Source organism: Esox lucius, chromosome 19, assembly GCF_011004845.1.
Source record: "Esox lucius isolate fEsoLuc1 chromosome 19, fEsoLuc1.pri, whole genome shotgun sequence".
Classification (NCBI taxonomy): domain Eukaryota; kingdom Metazoa; phylum Chordata; class Actinopteri; order Esociformes; family Esocidae; genus Esox; species Esox lucius.
The window spans coordinates 287,039-304,452 of NC_047587.1; the positions used below are offsets into that span (position 1 = coordinate 287,039).

At 40.6% G+C, this 17,414-nt stretch overlaps 1 protein-coding gene across 1 annotated transcript; it reads left to right on the forward strand.

Annotated features, from left to right (window-relative positions):
* The first annotated feature begins 260 nt into the window (after positions 1 to 260).
* anxa2a (annexin A2a) lies at positions 261 to 16,849 on the forward strand. Its single transcript, XM_034288482.1, has 13 exons — positions 261 to 382; positions 2,781 to 2,841; positions 3,129 to 3,222; positions 4,293 to 4,387; positions 4,543 to 4,656; positions 5,901 to 5,991; positions 6,484 to 6,563; positions 6,734 to 6,793; positions 7,725 to 7,818; positions 11,628 to 11,723; positions 11,929 to 11,987; positions 12,819 to 12,941; positions 16,632 to 16,849. The coding sequence occupies exons 2-13, from the start codon at positions 2,794 to 2,796 to the stop codon at positions 16,689 to 16,691; spliced, it is 1,014 nt and encodes a 337-aa protein (XP_034144373.1). The 5' UTR covers positions 261 to 382; positions 2,781 to 2,793; the 3' UTR covers positions 16,692 to 16,849.
* Positions 16,850 to 17,414: the final 565 nt, after the last annotated feature.

Below are 17,414 nucleotides of genomic sequence, written 5' to 3' on the forward strand. Positions count from 1 at the left end.
CTCTAATCAGGGACTTATTTAGACCTGGGGCACCAGGTGGGTGACATTAATGAGGAAGTAGAACATAAATCCAGTAGGCTTCAGACCTCAGGGTAAGACTTGAATTACAATGGGCTATGACTTAAAGGTATGCACAGTAGTTCCAACACAAGCAGCTTTTAAACAGTGCCTTTCATTCCTTGGATCAGATGATAAGGGATAGGAGCAGAAGAGGAGTGGCCCGGAATGACTGAGGGGGAGGGAAGTGGGAGGGGGAAAGGGCACTTATATATGCCTTAGGAACTACATGCAGAACCTCCCTGTGTTTTTCAAACGCCACACCCGTCCTAGTCCACATAGCCAGAGCTATTTTCCAGCACCACGGTGTAACTCCAAGTGTCAGGTAAGATGACAATGCCTTAACTTATTTCAGATGATTTTTCTAACTACTTCTATGGCTTGAATGGATTTCAAATGTAGCTTTAAAGCTAGCTCCATTAGCTTTAGTTTGAAATGGACAAAACCAGTTGAAGTTGTCTCTACTGTAATCTGACGCTATGATATTTCCGTTAGGAATCCATTGCATCAAGTAGTGTGTGTCTTGTAAGATAGTGGTTCAGCTTTAGTACCTCCTGGAAACATTGTGCTGCGGGCTACTGATGTAGGGTGTGTCAGGGTTGTGCTCTAGGGTTTATGCTTCTAGTAGTCTTCAATGACTATTTCAGGGTCTGCCACATGGGTTAAGGTTAATTCCAGGGTGTGTCAGAATTCAGTGTTCTCCAGATGGGTTAGGATTAGTTCCAGGGCATGTCTGAGCTGGATGTCTGCCAGATTATTACTCCAGTGCCTGTGATGCAATGTATAAGTTGAGTGCTTTCATGACTTTTCCCCCCATTGAATGCTGACAGCATCTGAAGCTATAGGTAATTATCCTCCATATAACTAACCCTAGAGATCCTATTGGTCCATATAACTAACCCTAGAGATCCTATTGGTCCATGTAACTAACCCTAGACAGCTTATTGGTCAGAGGCAGGAAAACTAGCTGAGAGCACGTCTGAGTGACTAATCAGAAAGAACTGCTTAGTTATTATAAACTAGAGAACATATTGTCATGTGAATCCAAGTTCAGACAAGCTGTCTCATGACTGAATAAACTAGCGCCGCCGTGAAACATCTGCGTTATGAGTTCAGAAGTGGGAAGTTGCTACATACACCCTCTGTCTGAATGGCCTTCCAATTACTTGTGAGAAACCTTAACATAAAAAGCAATGTTATTATATTTTTACAGGCATTTTTTATTCAAATCAATCACATGTATTTATAAAGCCCTTTTACATCAGCAGTTGTCACAAAGTGCTTTTACAAAAACACCCGGCCTTGAACCCCAAGGAGCAAACAACAGTAGTGTTGAATTTCAGTGGCTAGGAAAAACTCCCTAAGAAGGCTGAAATTTAGGAAGAAACCTAAAGAGGAACCAGGCTCATCGGGGTGACCAGTCCTCTTCTGGCTGTGGCGGATGAACATATTAAGAGTACAATTGTAGTAATTATTAATATTAGGAGTAGTCAAGAGGACTCCTAAGTCTCTAAGACCAGGTCACAAACAATCCTAAAGGGCTGCTCCCGAAATCAGGTCGATGTTTCAGAAACATTTAATGATACTGAGCCTTTTAAAAAGTTATCACCTTAATCGTGAGGGTATTATGATCATAGTAGACCAAGTCATTGATGCAGTCACTTCACCAACAAACAGAAACAACGCATTAACATTGGCCATATCTGGACCACCCGGTGTAGTTGGTGCTATAGATGGGACACATAATTGAAAGAACTATTGCACCATCAAAAGATGAATGTGCATTTCTTTACGAGCTGCCAGACATGTAAGAGGCTGACAATTAGCTGTACATGTCTTGACTATTCAGTATAGCATTATTGGTTTTATGTTTAATCAGTGAGACTTTGCCTACATTTGTATTTTTACAATCACTGTGGGTATGGTTAAGTAAGCTTGTTCGTGGAATACATCATCCATAGCAACGGGGTCAACCCCGCCCTTTCTCTTAGCTGAAGACCTCTCCGGAATCCTTAGTAAAAGTTGGTCTTAGCAGCTTTGTGAATAGGTTTTAAGAGGAAACTCTTAACTAGGAACCTTTAGTGCTGTTTCTGGGTCCTCCTAGTGGTAAGATAAAATGTTTTGTGAATATGGCCTCTAGAGACCAGTTTTCTCTTTAAAAGGAGCTGTTTCCCTCTTGTAGGGGCAGAATTAAGAGCTTGTGTAGGGATGGAGTGTTTGTGTCTGAAGGTAGGGACCTTTTCCTTTCTGATCCACTGAAAGTCACCTTATGACTTTTGTCAACAACTTGCCCCCAAGCAAGTGGGTAGATCGCTGGTACTGGTTGGAGATTTAATGTGGTAGGTTTCTGGGGCTGGTGGGAGATTCAAGGTGGAAGGTCTCTGCGGCTGGTGGGAAATTCAAGGTAGAAGGTCTCGGCTATTTGGAGATACAAGGTGGCAGGTCTTTGGGGCTAGATTCGCGGATTGTGTTAAGAGGACAAAGGGTTTAAGTCTGGTAGTGTGGACAGACTGGTTTAGATAAACACGTGACTGATTCCTAGATATCAGCAGATGGATTATTGATACTTAAGAGGCTGTATTTAGTAATGGAATGTGGTCCCCTTCTGGCTAAACCAATGTGAATGTTGCATGGTGTCATTAGTCACGCAATGAAAGGTATCTAACATCTCATCCTGCCGGCTACCTCTGAAAACAATGACCACTACTCATTCCCCTCTGCAGGTCAGCCATCAAGATGTCTCTGGTATCTGAGTTTCTGGGACAACTGTCTCTTAGTATGGGAGTAAGTAGTCCTCATATCTATGTTTTTATTTTTAAATATTTCCATTAAAACACTATACACACCTGTGCTGTCCACATAAATACCAAAATGTCAATGCAATGTAATATAATTTTATATCAATAATGACTAGTTTTTTGACCATTTTAAATACTATAAATTATGTAATATTAATATGGGCTGTTACACTGTATATAATTAAGTAATTTTGTATATTACTATAGACATTACCTATGAATATGGACTATTATTTCAACGAAATCAGTCTAATATACTGTTTTTAATTCCAGTCCACTGAGCCCAAATACCCGACTGTCATCCCTGTGTCTAACTTCGACCCAGACAAAGATGCTGCCAGAATTGAGACTGCTATCAAGACAAAAGGTCAGAGTTGTAGGGGTCAGAGTTGTAGGGGTCAGAGTTGTAGGGGTCAGAGTTGTAGGGGTCAGAGTTGTAGGGGTCAGAGTTGTAGGGGTCAGAGTTGTAGGGGTCAGAGTTGTAGGGGTCAGAGTTGTAGGGGTCAGAGTTGTAGGGGTTAGTTAGGTTTAGACAGTAACATAAAAGGGTTAGGGTTGGAAATATTAGCTAATGTTTCTTTTGTTGTTAGTGAAATGTGGCTCCTGGAAGATCAAGATTGTGCTGATCTTTTTAATAACTGCAAACACCAGATTGTTGTGCCACCCCAGTGAAAATAAGTATTTGGATAAAAAATAGGTTGGAATGCACTGCTTTTACCAGCTTGTGTTTGGTGTGGCCTGATTAAAACATAGAGTTGAAAAGAAAACCCACCACAGTAACTCTCATTGTGGTAATTATGAGAGAATGTGCAACCCCATCAGAACATTTCTCTGTTGACTACATCTCAATATTTGCCAAGGGACTATGGGAGAATTTGTTATTTAGTTCATTTTGATACTATGAGATAAAATACACTTTCCCTGACAAATACACCTCTACTGGTAAATATATGGTAATCTAGTCCTCTATCTCTCTCTATGTGTGAAAACATGTGGCAACAGTCCGTGGTATTTGTGAGTCAACTTCCTGACAAAACTGGGAAGGTTTCCAAGGCAACCACTCAGAATGGGCAGCTTTCATAGGAAACTGCTGGAGTTGCTTCCAGCTTGTCTCTACTGCTCTGATACAGACATGCCCAGTTCAGCCTCTACTGCTCTGATACAGACACGTCCAGTTCAGCCTCTACTGCTCTGATACAGACACGCCCAGTTCAGCCTCTACTGCTCTGATACAGACACGCCCAGATCAGCCTCTACTGCTCTGATACAGACACGCCCAGTTCAGCCTCTACTGCTCTGATACAGACACGCCCAGTTCAGCCTCTACTGCTCTGATACAGACACGCCCAGTTCATATTTATTAGGTTTAATTATCAATGTCCAGCTATGCAAAAGGATCATTTTTGATATTCTGGTATATCTGTGATGTCACCACAGGTGTGGATGAAGCCACCATCATTGATGTCCTCACCAAGAGGACCTACTACCAGAGAAGAGAGATCGCCTTCGCTTATGAGAAGCGAGCCAAGAAGGTACAGAAAGACAGCCCAAATGTTCTACCCATTAATAGGCTAGCATGTTTTTACTGTAATGTCTGTCTTCGTAGCTAGTATGTTTTTACTGTAATGCATTTCATAATAGCTTGTATGTTTTTAATGTGTGCTTTGGTCAAATATTTGTCCTTTAGGATATGATCACTGCCCTCAAAGGAGCTCTGTCAGGCTCTCTGGAGTCCGTGATTTTAGGATTGATGAAGAGTACAGCTCAGTACGACGCTACTGAGATCAGAGGATCCATAAAGGTAAACATCACACCCTTTATTCAACCAAACTAAATCACCTAGGCACGGGTCTGTGCTGCCCTCTCCTGGTAGCATGTCCACACTGCAGTTAAGTGGTATAAGGCCACTGGATTTCACCACTGTGCCTACCATGAATACTGGAACAATAACATTAAATTGATATTCTTGCTAAAAAATTAGTATTGGTCAGAATGTCACCTTTTATTTCTTGCTTTTTCCAGACATACTGTATATGTTTCACCACCTAAAAGCGCTTTAAGAGTTCCATCCCCTCATTTTATGTGAGCATACGTTTTGGGAGAGTTCAACTTAAAGACAATCAAAGAAGTACAAAGGCTAGTATTTAGGGTTACAGGTCCCTTGCATGCAATAACAACAGTGAGTTTACAAACCTACCCCAGTCTACAATCACCAAATTCTTTATATAATTTGAGATGCTTTGCCAAGCCTCTACTGCAGCCATTTTGAGCTGAAGGTAATAAAATAGTTTTCAGGGAAATAAAAAATAACTCACCAGCTGAATCTGAATTTAAATCATTTGGACATCATAAAGACTTATACATGTTTTAATATTTTCCCTGTTCTGGCTTGCAAATTATTCATGATAAGCAAATTATAATTTTAAAACCCTGATGTGACCCCTGAGCCAAAAGGTTTGCCCTCCCCTGGTATAGTGTGTATAATGTACTATATCAATCTGTCGGTATAGGGTATATAATGTACTATAGCCATCTGTTGGTGTAGGGTGTATAATGCACTATATCCCTCTGTCAGTATAGGGTGTATAATGTACTATATCCATCTGTCGGTATAGGGTGTATAATGTATCATACAGTATCTCTCTGTCTGTATAGGGTGTATAATGTATCATACAGTATCTCTCTGTCAGTATTGGATGTATAAGGAACTATATCCCTCTGTCGGTATAGGGTGTATAAGGAACTATATCCCTCTGTCGGTATAGGGTGTATAAGGAACTATATCCCTCTGTCGGTATAGGGTGTATAATGTACTATATCCCTCTGTCGGTATAGGGTGTATAATGTACTATATCCCTCTGTCGGTATAGGGTGTATAATGTACTATATCCCTCTGTCGGTATAGGGTGTATAATGTACTATATCCCTCTGTCGGTATAGGGTGTATAATGTACTATATCCCTCTGTCGGTATAGGGTGTATAATGTACTATATCCCTCTGTCGGTATAGGGTGTATAATGTACTATATCCCTCTGTCGGTTTAGGGTCTGGGGACAGATGAGGAGACGCTGATAGAGATTGTCTGCTCCCGCAGCTCTTCAGAACTGTCAGAGATTAAAACTGTCTACAAGGAATGTGAGTCTGACGTTATAGAGTGAAGCCCGCAGAGAGTTGGAGGTCCAAGTAATATTATGTACCTTTATTTATTTAGGCAAGTTATGAATAAATAATGGTACATAATACTCTTGCTGTATCCCGGACAAACAAATCCAGTGTTCTAGTCATTTACATTAATTATTTATTTTTTTAAATGATGGGTAATGTGTTGGAATTTTGTACACCTTGTAAATAAAAAGACAGGGCTTGTCTATTCATAGGTACAGAGAGGCCCATCCCACCTGTTTATACAGTTTACAATGATGAGTTTTAAAGCAATCCCTAGACACAACTTCTAGTGGTTTATGAGACTTAGCTGGGGCTTGTATTTACATTGTAGATCTGTAGTCCAAAACCGACAGTGACCTGGAAAACATTTGAGATGCAGCTTAAAGCTCAGCCACATTATTAAGACCTTCTAGAACCATTCTGTGATCCATCAGCCTCAGTTTGTCCTGTTCTACTCTGCAGTGTTCAAGAAGGATCTGGAGAAGGATGTGGCCGGCGACACTTCAGGAGACTTTGCAAAGCTGCTGCTGGCCCTGGTACAGGTATGATCAGTCTCATGTTGATCCTGGTGCAGGTACCATCAGTCTCATGTTGATCCTGGTGCAGGTATCTCTTGTCTGGATCCATTGTATCTAGGGCACTTCACTGATTTGTTTTGAATTGTTGGTGTTTACAGAATGTTACCCATTTCATTGATCCATTGTGTTGACAGACGAGGCGTGCAGAGCCCTCCAGTGTGGTGGACTATGAGAAGATTGATGAAGACGCAAGAGTAAGTGAACCAAATAGTCTGTGGACATAAACCAATATTAGAGTTGACAAAGGACCACATTACTTCTCAAACTACTCTGAGGACCTCAAGCCATTTTTGTATTTTAAATTAAAAAAAATATTTGACCTTTATTTACAAAGGGATTGTATTGTAAATTGCAATATAACAAGCTGTATGTCCAAGGTCAGGTTTTATTTTTTATATTGTTTCTTTTCCATTCTTTTGGTACTGGAGTCACAAAAATCATTGGGAAATATAGAGAACAGGTTGGAAAATGGGGTTAAATAGGGAATAGGTCATGTAGTCAATTAGTAAACAAAGTAGTAAACAAAAATAAACCCACTGGGAAATAAACAGGAAAGAATTAACAAACTTCTTCATAAATGAATAATTTCAGACATAACTCAGACATTGGCAGGCGCACATACAACGCCTGGAGGGTTTTAGCAAGGCCAGACAGCTGGATATTGGGGCGATAATGTTCAAACTCACTAGTATCCCCACCCTTATGAAGTGACCCCAGATATGACAATAAGTGTGTAAATGTGTGTTAGATCTCTGGAGATGAAGGGAGCTGCACCAGCCAGCAGCCCTGGGTCTTGTTTCGTGGCTCTTGTGGATTTCCTGATTTTCATTCCTAGCAAAGTATCTTCAACTCATTTTTCTTTGAAGAGGCTCAGTCCAAAATGTTGGCTATTATCAACGGGGCACTCCCTAAGGATTTCTCTATTTTCATTTGTTGCTTTTTCATTCAATCTATTCTAGGGATGGCACCTGATTCAATTAGTCAGCTAATCATCAAGCCCTTAAAAATGTGAATCAGGTGAACAAGAGCTACAACAAAATTATGGAACATCTGAGGGTCCCTGAGAAGGGGATGGGAAAATCCCTGCTCTAGCATTTGATAATGTTGGATATCTCTGGTCTGCAGGCCTTGTATGACGCTGGAGTAAAAAGGAAAGGAACTGATGTGGCCACTTGGATCTCCATCATGTCAGAGAGAAGTGTCCCTCACCTCCAGAAAGGTGATTAAACTATGACCATTACTATTTATTAGTACACAGTACTAGCATGTAGACTGAATAAACTATATACATTACACAGTACTAGCATGTAGACTGAATAAACTATATACATTATTACACAGTACCAGTATGTAGACTTAATAAACTATATACATTACACAGTACTAGCATGTAGACTGAATAAACAATATACATTATTACTCAGTACCAGCATGTAGACTGAATAAACTATATGCACTATTACACAGTACCAGCATGTTGTGTAAATAAACAATATACATTATTAAACAGTACCAGTATGTAGAGTGAAATAAATATAATTTATATACATTATAAAACTATAATGTATAAACTATACATTATAGTTTATATAATCTGTATAGTGTTATATAAACAATATACATTATAAAACTATACCCATTACTATTTATATATTACACAGTACCAGCATGTTGAATGAATAAACAATGTACATTTTTACACAGTACCAGGATGTAGACTGACTCAGCTGATATATATTATTAAACTATACCCAGTACTATATTTTTATAATGAAACTATTTTTTACTCTAAAACAATGGACCTACTGCAAATAGTTAATAGCTCTCTGCAATCTGGCATTTTCCCACCGTCTCTAAAAACAGCAGCCATTAAGCCCCAATTAAAAAGGAGAACACTGGATGCATCTATATTGAATAATTATAGACCTGCTTAAAATCTCCCTTTTAAAGTCAAGAATCACTGAGAAGGTCTTCAATTTTGTGAACTCAAGTGGTCTCTTAGACACATCTCAGTCAGGCTTCCGACCTCTCCACATTACTGAAACGACTATGATAAAAGTATTAAATTAGATACGGCTGAATACTGATTCGGATAAAATAACAGTTCTGGTTCTATTAGATCCCAGTGCAGCATTTGACCCTGTAGATCATAGAATACTTATGGACATGCTGGAAAATTGGGTAGAACTCTCTGGGACAGACATTGGTTCTAATTTAGTTGGCCGGAGTTACTTTGTCACCATTGGCAATCATGAATCTGATAAGGTGGCTATGACATGCGGAGTTCCACAGGGATCAGTTCTCGACTGCTTTGGTTCAATCTCTATATGCTACCTCTGGGCCAAATTGTACAGAACAACAACATTAATTACCACAGCTATGCCGATGATACTCAAATATATATGGCTCTCGAACCCTATGACAACAGCTCAATAGACTCTCTGTGTCACTGTTTAGAGTACATAAATACCTGGATGAACCAACATTTTCTACAATTAAACCAAGATAAACAGAGATTGTGTTCATCAACAAAAATAATGTTAGGAAAGAGCTGGATTCTCAGGCCCAAAAAACCAGGGACCAAGTGTGTAATCTTGGTGTTCTATCATCTTAAAGATATAGCCTGAATCAAAGGCATACATACACATACACATACATCTACATACGATATACTCTATCTACCAATATAAGTTATCATAAAAAATAATTGTATTTGTTTTTTAAAACTAAAATTATTTTGAATTTTAGCAATATGACCTGGAAAAGAATTCCATTCAACCATAGCACTATACAACACAGCATGTTGTTTTGAGTTTGTTCTAGATTTTGGAATAATATACTTACCAATAATGGCATGCCTTGTGAGATATGTATGTACATTAGAGCTCAAAGTAAGTTGCCTATACAGACAATCCGGAGTTCCTTAAATTTATTGTATTTATAAAGCCAAGGAGTGATGCTTTTAACCTTTCATAAACTGGTAACCAGTATAGTTTGCCATGCATTTTGTTAACATTAGCCCTTAATGAACAGCAAAGGGCTAAACGAGCAGCTCTATTCTGAACCCTCTGTAGTTTCCCTAAATTCATCTTTGTAGTTCCTGACCAAACCACAGAGCAGTAATCTAAGTGCGATAACACTAGTGTCTGCAAAACATGTTTAATTAAATACGGATTTAAAAACGAATAACACCTTTTAACTACAGATGGATTTCTCCCCATTTTTTTCACCACTATGTCTTGACCACGACAAAGTACAGTCTAATGTTACCCCAAGAAGCTTTATTTCATGTACCTGCTCAACAGCAACATTATTTAGTACCAAATACAACATGGGCCTTGTTTTTAATTAACATTTAGTTCCAAATAAAATACTTTTAGTCTTGGCTATATTTAAGACAAGTTTATTATCAGTAACCCAAATGGATACCATCTGCACCTCATTGTTGAGAGCTGCAGTAATGTTTTCTAAAACTGGTGCAGGCACATAAAGTGTTACATCATCCGCATACATAGACACACAAGCTCCTCTACAGACCAGTGGGAGATCATTCGTAAAGATAGAAAAAAGCAATGGTCCTAATGAAAACCCTTGTGGAATCCCACATGCTACAGACCTCACTTCAGAGAAGCTTCCATTAAAATACACCTTCTGTGTTCTGTCAAGTAGCTCTCTACCCATGCTAATGCAGATGGTGTAAAACCATAACATTTGAGCTTCCCCAATAATAAACTATGGTCAATTATGTCAAAGGCAGCACTAAAATCTAATAATACTGCTCCGACAATATTATGGTGATCAATATACTTTAACCACTCATCTGTCATTTGTACCAGAGCTGAACAAGTTGAATGTCCTTCTCTATAAGCATGCTGGTATTTGCTTAACAACTCATTCGTAGTGAAATAACCTTGTATCTGGTTAAATAAAAATGTTTCTAAAAGTTTACTTATAGCAGGTACCAGACTAATTGGTCGACTATTAGAGCCAGAAAAAACAGCATGAGCGGACCTGATGTCCCAAAAAGACCAAGAGAAGCTCATCCATGCTTTTATCTCTAGTAGGGTTGACTACTGTAATGGCCTCTTAACTGGACTCCCCAAAAATACTGTAAAACAGCTGCAGCTAATTCAGAATGCTGCTGCTAGAATGTTTACCAGGACCAAAAGAACAGAGCACATCACTCCAGTTCTTAAATCTTTGTACTCGTTTCCAGTCAGTTACAGAACAGATTTAAAAATGGTGCCTTTAATCTATGAATCTCTGAATGGTTTAGGACCCGAATACATTTCTGATATGTTTGAAGAGTATAAAACAAGCAGGGCTGTTAGATCCATGAACACAGGTCAGTTAGTAGAGCCCAGAGTCCAAACTAAACATGGTCAAGCTGCGTTTAGCAGTTATGCCGCACAGAAGTTCTTTCTTTGTAAAGCACACTGAATTGCTCCTATGTATGTATTGTAATATATAAATAAACTTGCTTGCTTGCTACACAGTACTAGCATCTAGAGGGACTAAACTGTACATTATTAAACTATACCATGTCCTCGTAGGGTAACGGGTCCTGTCCCCTCGTAGGGTAACGGGTCCTGTCCCCTCGTAGGGTAACGGGTCCTATCCCCTCGTAGGGTAACGGGTCCTATCCCCTCGTAGGGTAACGGGTCCTGTCCCCTCGTAGGGTAACGGGTCCCGAACCCTCGTAGGGTAACGGGTCCCGAACCCTCGTAGGGTAACAGGTCCTGTCCCCTCGTAGGGTAACAGGTCCTGTCCCCTCGTAGGGTAACGGGTCCTGTCCCCTCGTAGGGTAACGGGTCCTGAACCCTCGTAGGGTAACGGGTCCTGAACCCTCGTAGGGTAACAGGTCCTGTCCCCTCGTAGGGTAACGGGTCCCGAACCCTCGTAGGGTAACGGGTCCTGAACCCTCGTAGGGTAACAGGTCCTGTCCCCTCGTAGGGTAACAGGTCCTGTCCCCTCGTAGGGTAACGGGTCCTGTCCCCTCGTAGGGTAACTGGTCCTGTCCTCTCCAAGTGTTTAACAGGTATAAAAGTTACAGCCCCTATGACATGCAGGAGAGTATCCGAAAGGAGGTGAAAGGAGACCTGGAGAAGAGTTTCCTCACGCTGGGTAAGTCCTTCTGTCAAACCTCCCATGAGTAATTCATTTAAGCTAAGTCGTTTTAGGTGAAGGACATGTATTATCACACAAATTACACATGCTTGTTAAAAAAGAGGATTGTCTGACATTGACATGTCAGCCTCGTATCAGAAAAACTATGTGAAAGTGGCCCTTTAACAGTTCCTTGGTGTTTTTGTCTTTTGTCTTTGTCCAGTTGAGTGTTTTGAGAACAAGCAGCTGTACTTCGCCACAAGACTCGCAGAGGCCATGAAGGTAAATAATTAGTTAATAATAATTGTATTATTATCTTGAATAGTCAAGTTATAAATTGGATTTAGGAAGCAGATGCAAAAGCAGGAAAACGGATCTCTGAGAAAACTTTCAGTAGGTTATGGCTTACTGCATCATGTAACACTTGGCTGCTGAAGCCATTATAAGTCTGTTAGACAGGCATGTCATTTCCAGTGACGGTTTTATAGTGAAGTCATGTAAAGTTATGTAGGCCTTTTTATAGGAAAGACATGTAAGCCTTTAATGGTATTAAAAAGTAACTGAAAAAATATTGCCTTTCAATATAACCAGTCATTATGTTATAATTTTTGTCTAATAACATTTTCAAAAAGTAGCTTACATGCTGCACAGTTTGTTCCGAAGAAACCAGTTCTCTGTCTGCTCACATGCTAACAATTCCCAAGTGAATGAATCTCACTGGAGAAAACATCAAAGAAGGCAAAGCAGTGCCCCTTTCTTTCAGTATGTCTACATATACTAAAACATTACGCTTAGCGGACAGTTTTAAGTCTGATATTTTTAAATAGAAATGACAAACCACAGAACTTTTAAAACCATGAGTAGACAATTATCCAACAATAACATAATGATTAAATTAAGATAAAACATTTGTATTTTTACAATCTCCAAAGCAATTAATAATGTGTAAATGTAAAATCTTCAGGGTGATAAATCTGTATAACCTCCAGGGTGATTAATGATCTGTATAACCTCCAGGGTGATTAATGATCTGTATAACCTCCAGGGTGATTAATAATCTGTATATGTTGAATATTCTGGGTGATTAGTCATCTGTTTATGTGGAATCACCAGGGTAAGAGTGCCAAGGAGAAGGTGGTGACGAGGATTATGGTGTCTCGCTGTGAAGTTGACCTAATGAAGATCCGAACAGAGTTCAAGAGTCTGACTGGCAAGTCTCTCTACCAGACCATCTCTGTGAGTAGAACCACACTATACTAATATGCTCAGTTATTGGTAATTCACACTTCTAATACACCATACAAATAATAACAGAATAATACGTATAGGCCCTGCTAATACGTATAGGCCCTGCTAATACGTATATACACGCCCTGCTAATACGTATAGGCCCTGCTAATACGTATACGCCCTGCTAATACGTATATATACGCCCTGCTAATACGTATATATACGCCCTGCTAATACGTATATATACGCCCTGCTAATACGTATATATACGCCCTGCTAATACGTATATATACGCCCTGCTAATACGTATATATATGCCCTGCTAATACGTATAGGCCCTGCTAATACGTATATATACGCCCTGCTAATACGTATATATACGCCCTGCTAATACGTATATATATATGCCCTGCTAATACGTATATGCCCTGCTAATACGTATAGGCCCTGCTAATACGTATTAGCAGGGCGTGTATATACGTATATACACGCCCTGGCAATACGTGTGTATATATATACGCCCTGCCAATACGTGTGTATATACACGCCCTGCCAATACGTGTGTATATATATACGCCCTGCCAATACGTGTGTATATACACGCCCTGCCAATACGTGTGTATATACACGCCCTGCCAATACGTGTGTATATATACGCCCTGCCAATACGTGTGTATATATACGCCCTGCCAATACGTGTGTATATATACGCCCTGCCAATACGTGTGTATATATACGCCCTGCCAATACGTGTGTATATATACGCCCTGCCAATACGTGTGTATATATACGCCCTGCCAATACGTGTGTATATATACGCCCTGCCAATACGTATGTATAAACACGCCCTGCCAATACGTGTGTATAAACACGCCCTGCCAATACGTGTGTATATACACGCCCTGCCAATACGTGTGTATATATACGCCCTGCCAATACGTGTGTGTATATATACGCCCTGCCAATACGTGTGTGTATATATACGCCCTGCCAATACGTGTGTGTATATATACGCCCTGCCAATACGTGTGTGTATATATACGCCCTGCCAATACGTGTGTGTATATATACGCCCTGCCAATACGTGTGTGTATATATACGCCCTGCCAATACGTGTGTGTATATATACGCCCTGCCAATACGTGTGTGTATATATACGCCCTGCCAATACGTGTGTGTATATATACGCCCTGCCAATACGTGTGTGTATATATACGCCCTGCCAATACGTGTGTGTATATATACGCCCTGCCAATACGTGTGTGTATATATACGCCCTGCCAATACGTGTGTGTATATATGCGCCCTGCCAATACGTGTGTGTATATACGCGCCCTGCCAATACGTGTGTGTATATACGCGCCCTGCCAATACGTGCGTATATACGCGCCCTGCCAATACGTGCGTATATACGCGCCCTGCCAATACGTGCGTATATACGCGCCCTGCCAATACGTGCGTATATACGCGCCCTGCCAATACGTGCGTATATACGCGCCCTGCCAATACGTGCGTATATACGCGCCCTGCCAATACGTGTGTATATACGCGCCCTGCCAATACGTGTGTATATACGCGCCCTGCCTATACGTGTGTGTATATACGCGCCCTGCCTATACGTGTATATACGCGTCCTGCCTATACGTGTATATACGCGCCCTGCCAATACGTGTATATACGCGCCCTGCCAATACGTGTATATACGCGCCCTGCCAATACGTGTATATACGCGCCCTGCCAATACGTGTATATACGCGCCCTGCCAATACGTATTTACGCGCCCTGCCAATACGTATTTACGCGCCCTGCCAATACGTGTATATACGCGCCCTGCCAATACGTGTATATACGCGTCCTGCCTATACGTGTATATACGCGTCCTGCCTATACGTGTATATACGCGTCCTGCCTATACGTGTATATACGCGTCCTGCCTATACGTGTATATACGCGCCCTGCCTATACGTGTATATACGCGCCCTGCCAATACGTGTATACATACACCCTGCCAATACGTATTTACACGCCCTGCCAATACGTTTACACGCCCTGCCAATACATGTATACATGCACGCCCTGCCAATACGTTTACACGTCCTGCTAATACGTGTATATATACACCCTGCTAATATGTATACAAGTCCTGCTAATATGTGTAAATATACACGTCCTGCTAATACATATACACGCCCTGCTAATACATGTGTATATATACACCCTACCAATATGTATATACACGCCCTGCTAATACGTATACACCATACCAAAAGAATAGACCATACTAAAACACCTTAGATTAGATTACATCAACTTTATTGTCATTGAACAGTACCGGTTCAGTACAACAAAATGCAGTTAGCGTCTAACCAGACGAGCAAATAGAAGAGGGCAGGAAGTTTACAAGTACAGTTTAAAAAATTAAGAGACCAATGCACCTTTTTCTTTCCTTTCTTGGAAAGAAAAGAAAAAGGTACAGTGGTCTCTTAATTTGTTCCGGAGCTGTATTAAGTACATGTACAGTGGATATCAAAAGTCTACACATCCTTGTTAAAATGCCAGGTTCTTGTGGCATTTTAAGATTTCTGTTTGTTTTTCAATTGAATTGTTCACATTATAGGTCACATTAAAAGTGGAAAAAGTTCTGTCATAATTTATCTTTGTCTCATTCTTTTACATCACAAAAACCTGGCATTTTCACAGGGGTGTGTAGACTTTTTATATCCACTGTATATTACAATTGGAATGTAAAGATGTGCAGTTAAGGCAAATAGAGGAGGGCAGAAAATGTACAAGTATTAATTATAGTGTATGTTACAAGTGGGATAATAGTTGTTTGGGTACAAATGGCAATTCTAAATGTCATTCTAGATGTGCAATCAAGGCAAATTGAAGGAGTAAGGTAGCATGTGCAACCGGGATGCAGAGATGGCAGTAATGAGGTCCCTGAGGTAGACACGTACCTGTAACAACTGAAAACTTCCATTATCATACTTTACAAGGCAGTGTCGGAGTACGACAACAAGGTCCCTGGAAGGCGGGTGGGTATGGTTAGTGATGGGTACAGAGTTCAGCAGGGTTACAGTAGATGGAAAGAAACTATTCCTGAGCCTGCTGGTACGGGAACAAAGAGACCTGTAGGAGGCCGATGGTAGGAGGGCAAACAGTTTGTTTCATGGATGTGAAGGGTCCCTGATGATCTTACGCGCCCGGCACAGACACCACGTGTGCTGGAGGTCTATGATGCTTGGGAGCTGGGTACCTGTGATGTACTGGGCAGTTTTCTCCACCCGATCAGCCTTCCGCTCGGCTACAGAGCAACCACCAAATCACACTGTGGTGCAGTTAGTCAGAGTGCTGTCAATTGTGCAGCGATAGAAGTTCACAAGGATCTTTGAGGCCAGACGGCCTTCCTCTGCCTCCTCAAAAAGTTCCGGCGCTGCTGCACCTTTTTGACCTGGGCTGAGGTGTTGAGGGTCCAGGAGATGTCCTCAGAGATGTGGACACCCAGGAATTTTAAGCTGAGCACAGTCCACCTCAGTGCCATTGATGAGAACTGGGGCGTGACTGCAGCCTTTTGACTTCCTGTAATACCCTACTAATACAAAACCCTACCTTAACCTGATTCTAACCTCTGAACTTAAACTGACTTTAACCCCAAAACGACCTAACATTGTTCTAACCCTGTCCTCTTTCCAGGAGCACACCAAGGGGGACTACCAGAAAGCCATGCTGGGGCTGTGTGGAGGAGATGACTAAACATCATAAAGACTACATTACCCAGGGTTTATGTCATGTCATATATTCAGGTTCTTCAGGGAGATGTCAACATTCTGCATTCTTTCAGTAGATCACAGGGAACCCACTGCTTGTCAAAAATGTATTGAACTAGTAATAAAGCAACTTTCTTAATGTGATCTTTATAAGACTTATGGGTTATCACCCATTTTTATTACAAAGGCAAATTAAAGTTTTTTCCAATCTACAGAAGTGGAATAGAGCAGTAGACCAATCTGCAGTGTCTATAATCACCACTAGAGTGTGATAGAGCAATATATATTGTTGTCCTGCAGAGCTACTCTCTGTGGCCCCAAAAACATCTGATACCTCTATATTTCATCTGCAGAATAACATTAAACATTATTCCAGGGAGTGACATGTTGAATCTATACATCATAGTCTGCATTTAGACTGGATACCGCACAGCAGATTGCAGCAATCATCATATACAATGGCGGATAGCCCAGTGGTCAAGGATTAGAGTTTCTGCTAAATTACTACAATATAACAAGCTAGAATCTGGTCTTCTTTGCTTTAGTTTTGGGGCATATAAATAATGAGATATAGATTGATTCTACAAGAGTATTACACATACCCACTTGAAAAGGTTCTACAAAATGCAACTTTTAGAAAAACAAACCTGATATTTTATAGTTTGTTTCAGTAGAAAACAGGAGCTGTGAACAAACAATGGTCTGTCAG

Coding starts and splice junctions, on each gene's coding strand:
- anxa2a (XM_034288482.1), top strand. CDS start 2,794: ATGTCTCTGGTATCTGAGTTTCTGGGACAACTGTCTCTTAGTATGGGA. Junction 5,992..6,483: donor TAAAACTGTCTACAAGGAAT/GTGAGTCTGACG, acceptor TCTACTCTGCAG/TGTTCAAGAAGGATCTGGAG. Junction 12,942..16,631: donor CTCTCTACCAGACCATCTCT/GTGAGTAGAACC, acceptor TCCTCTTTCCAG/GAGCACACCAAGGGGGACTA.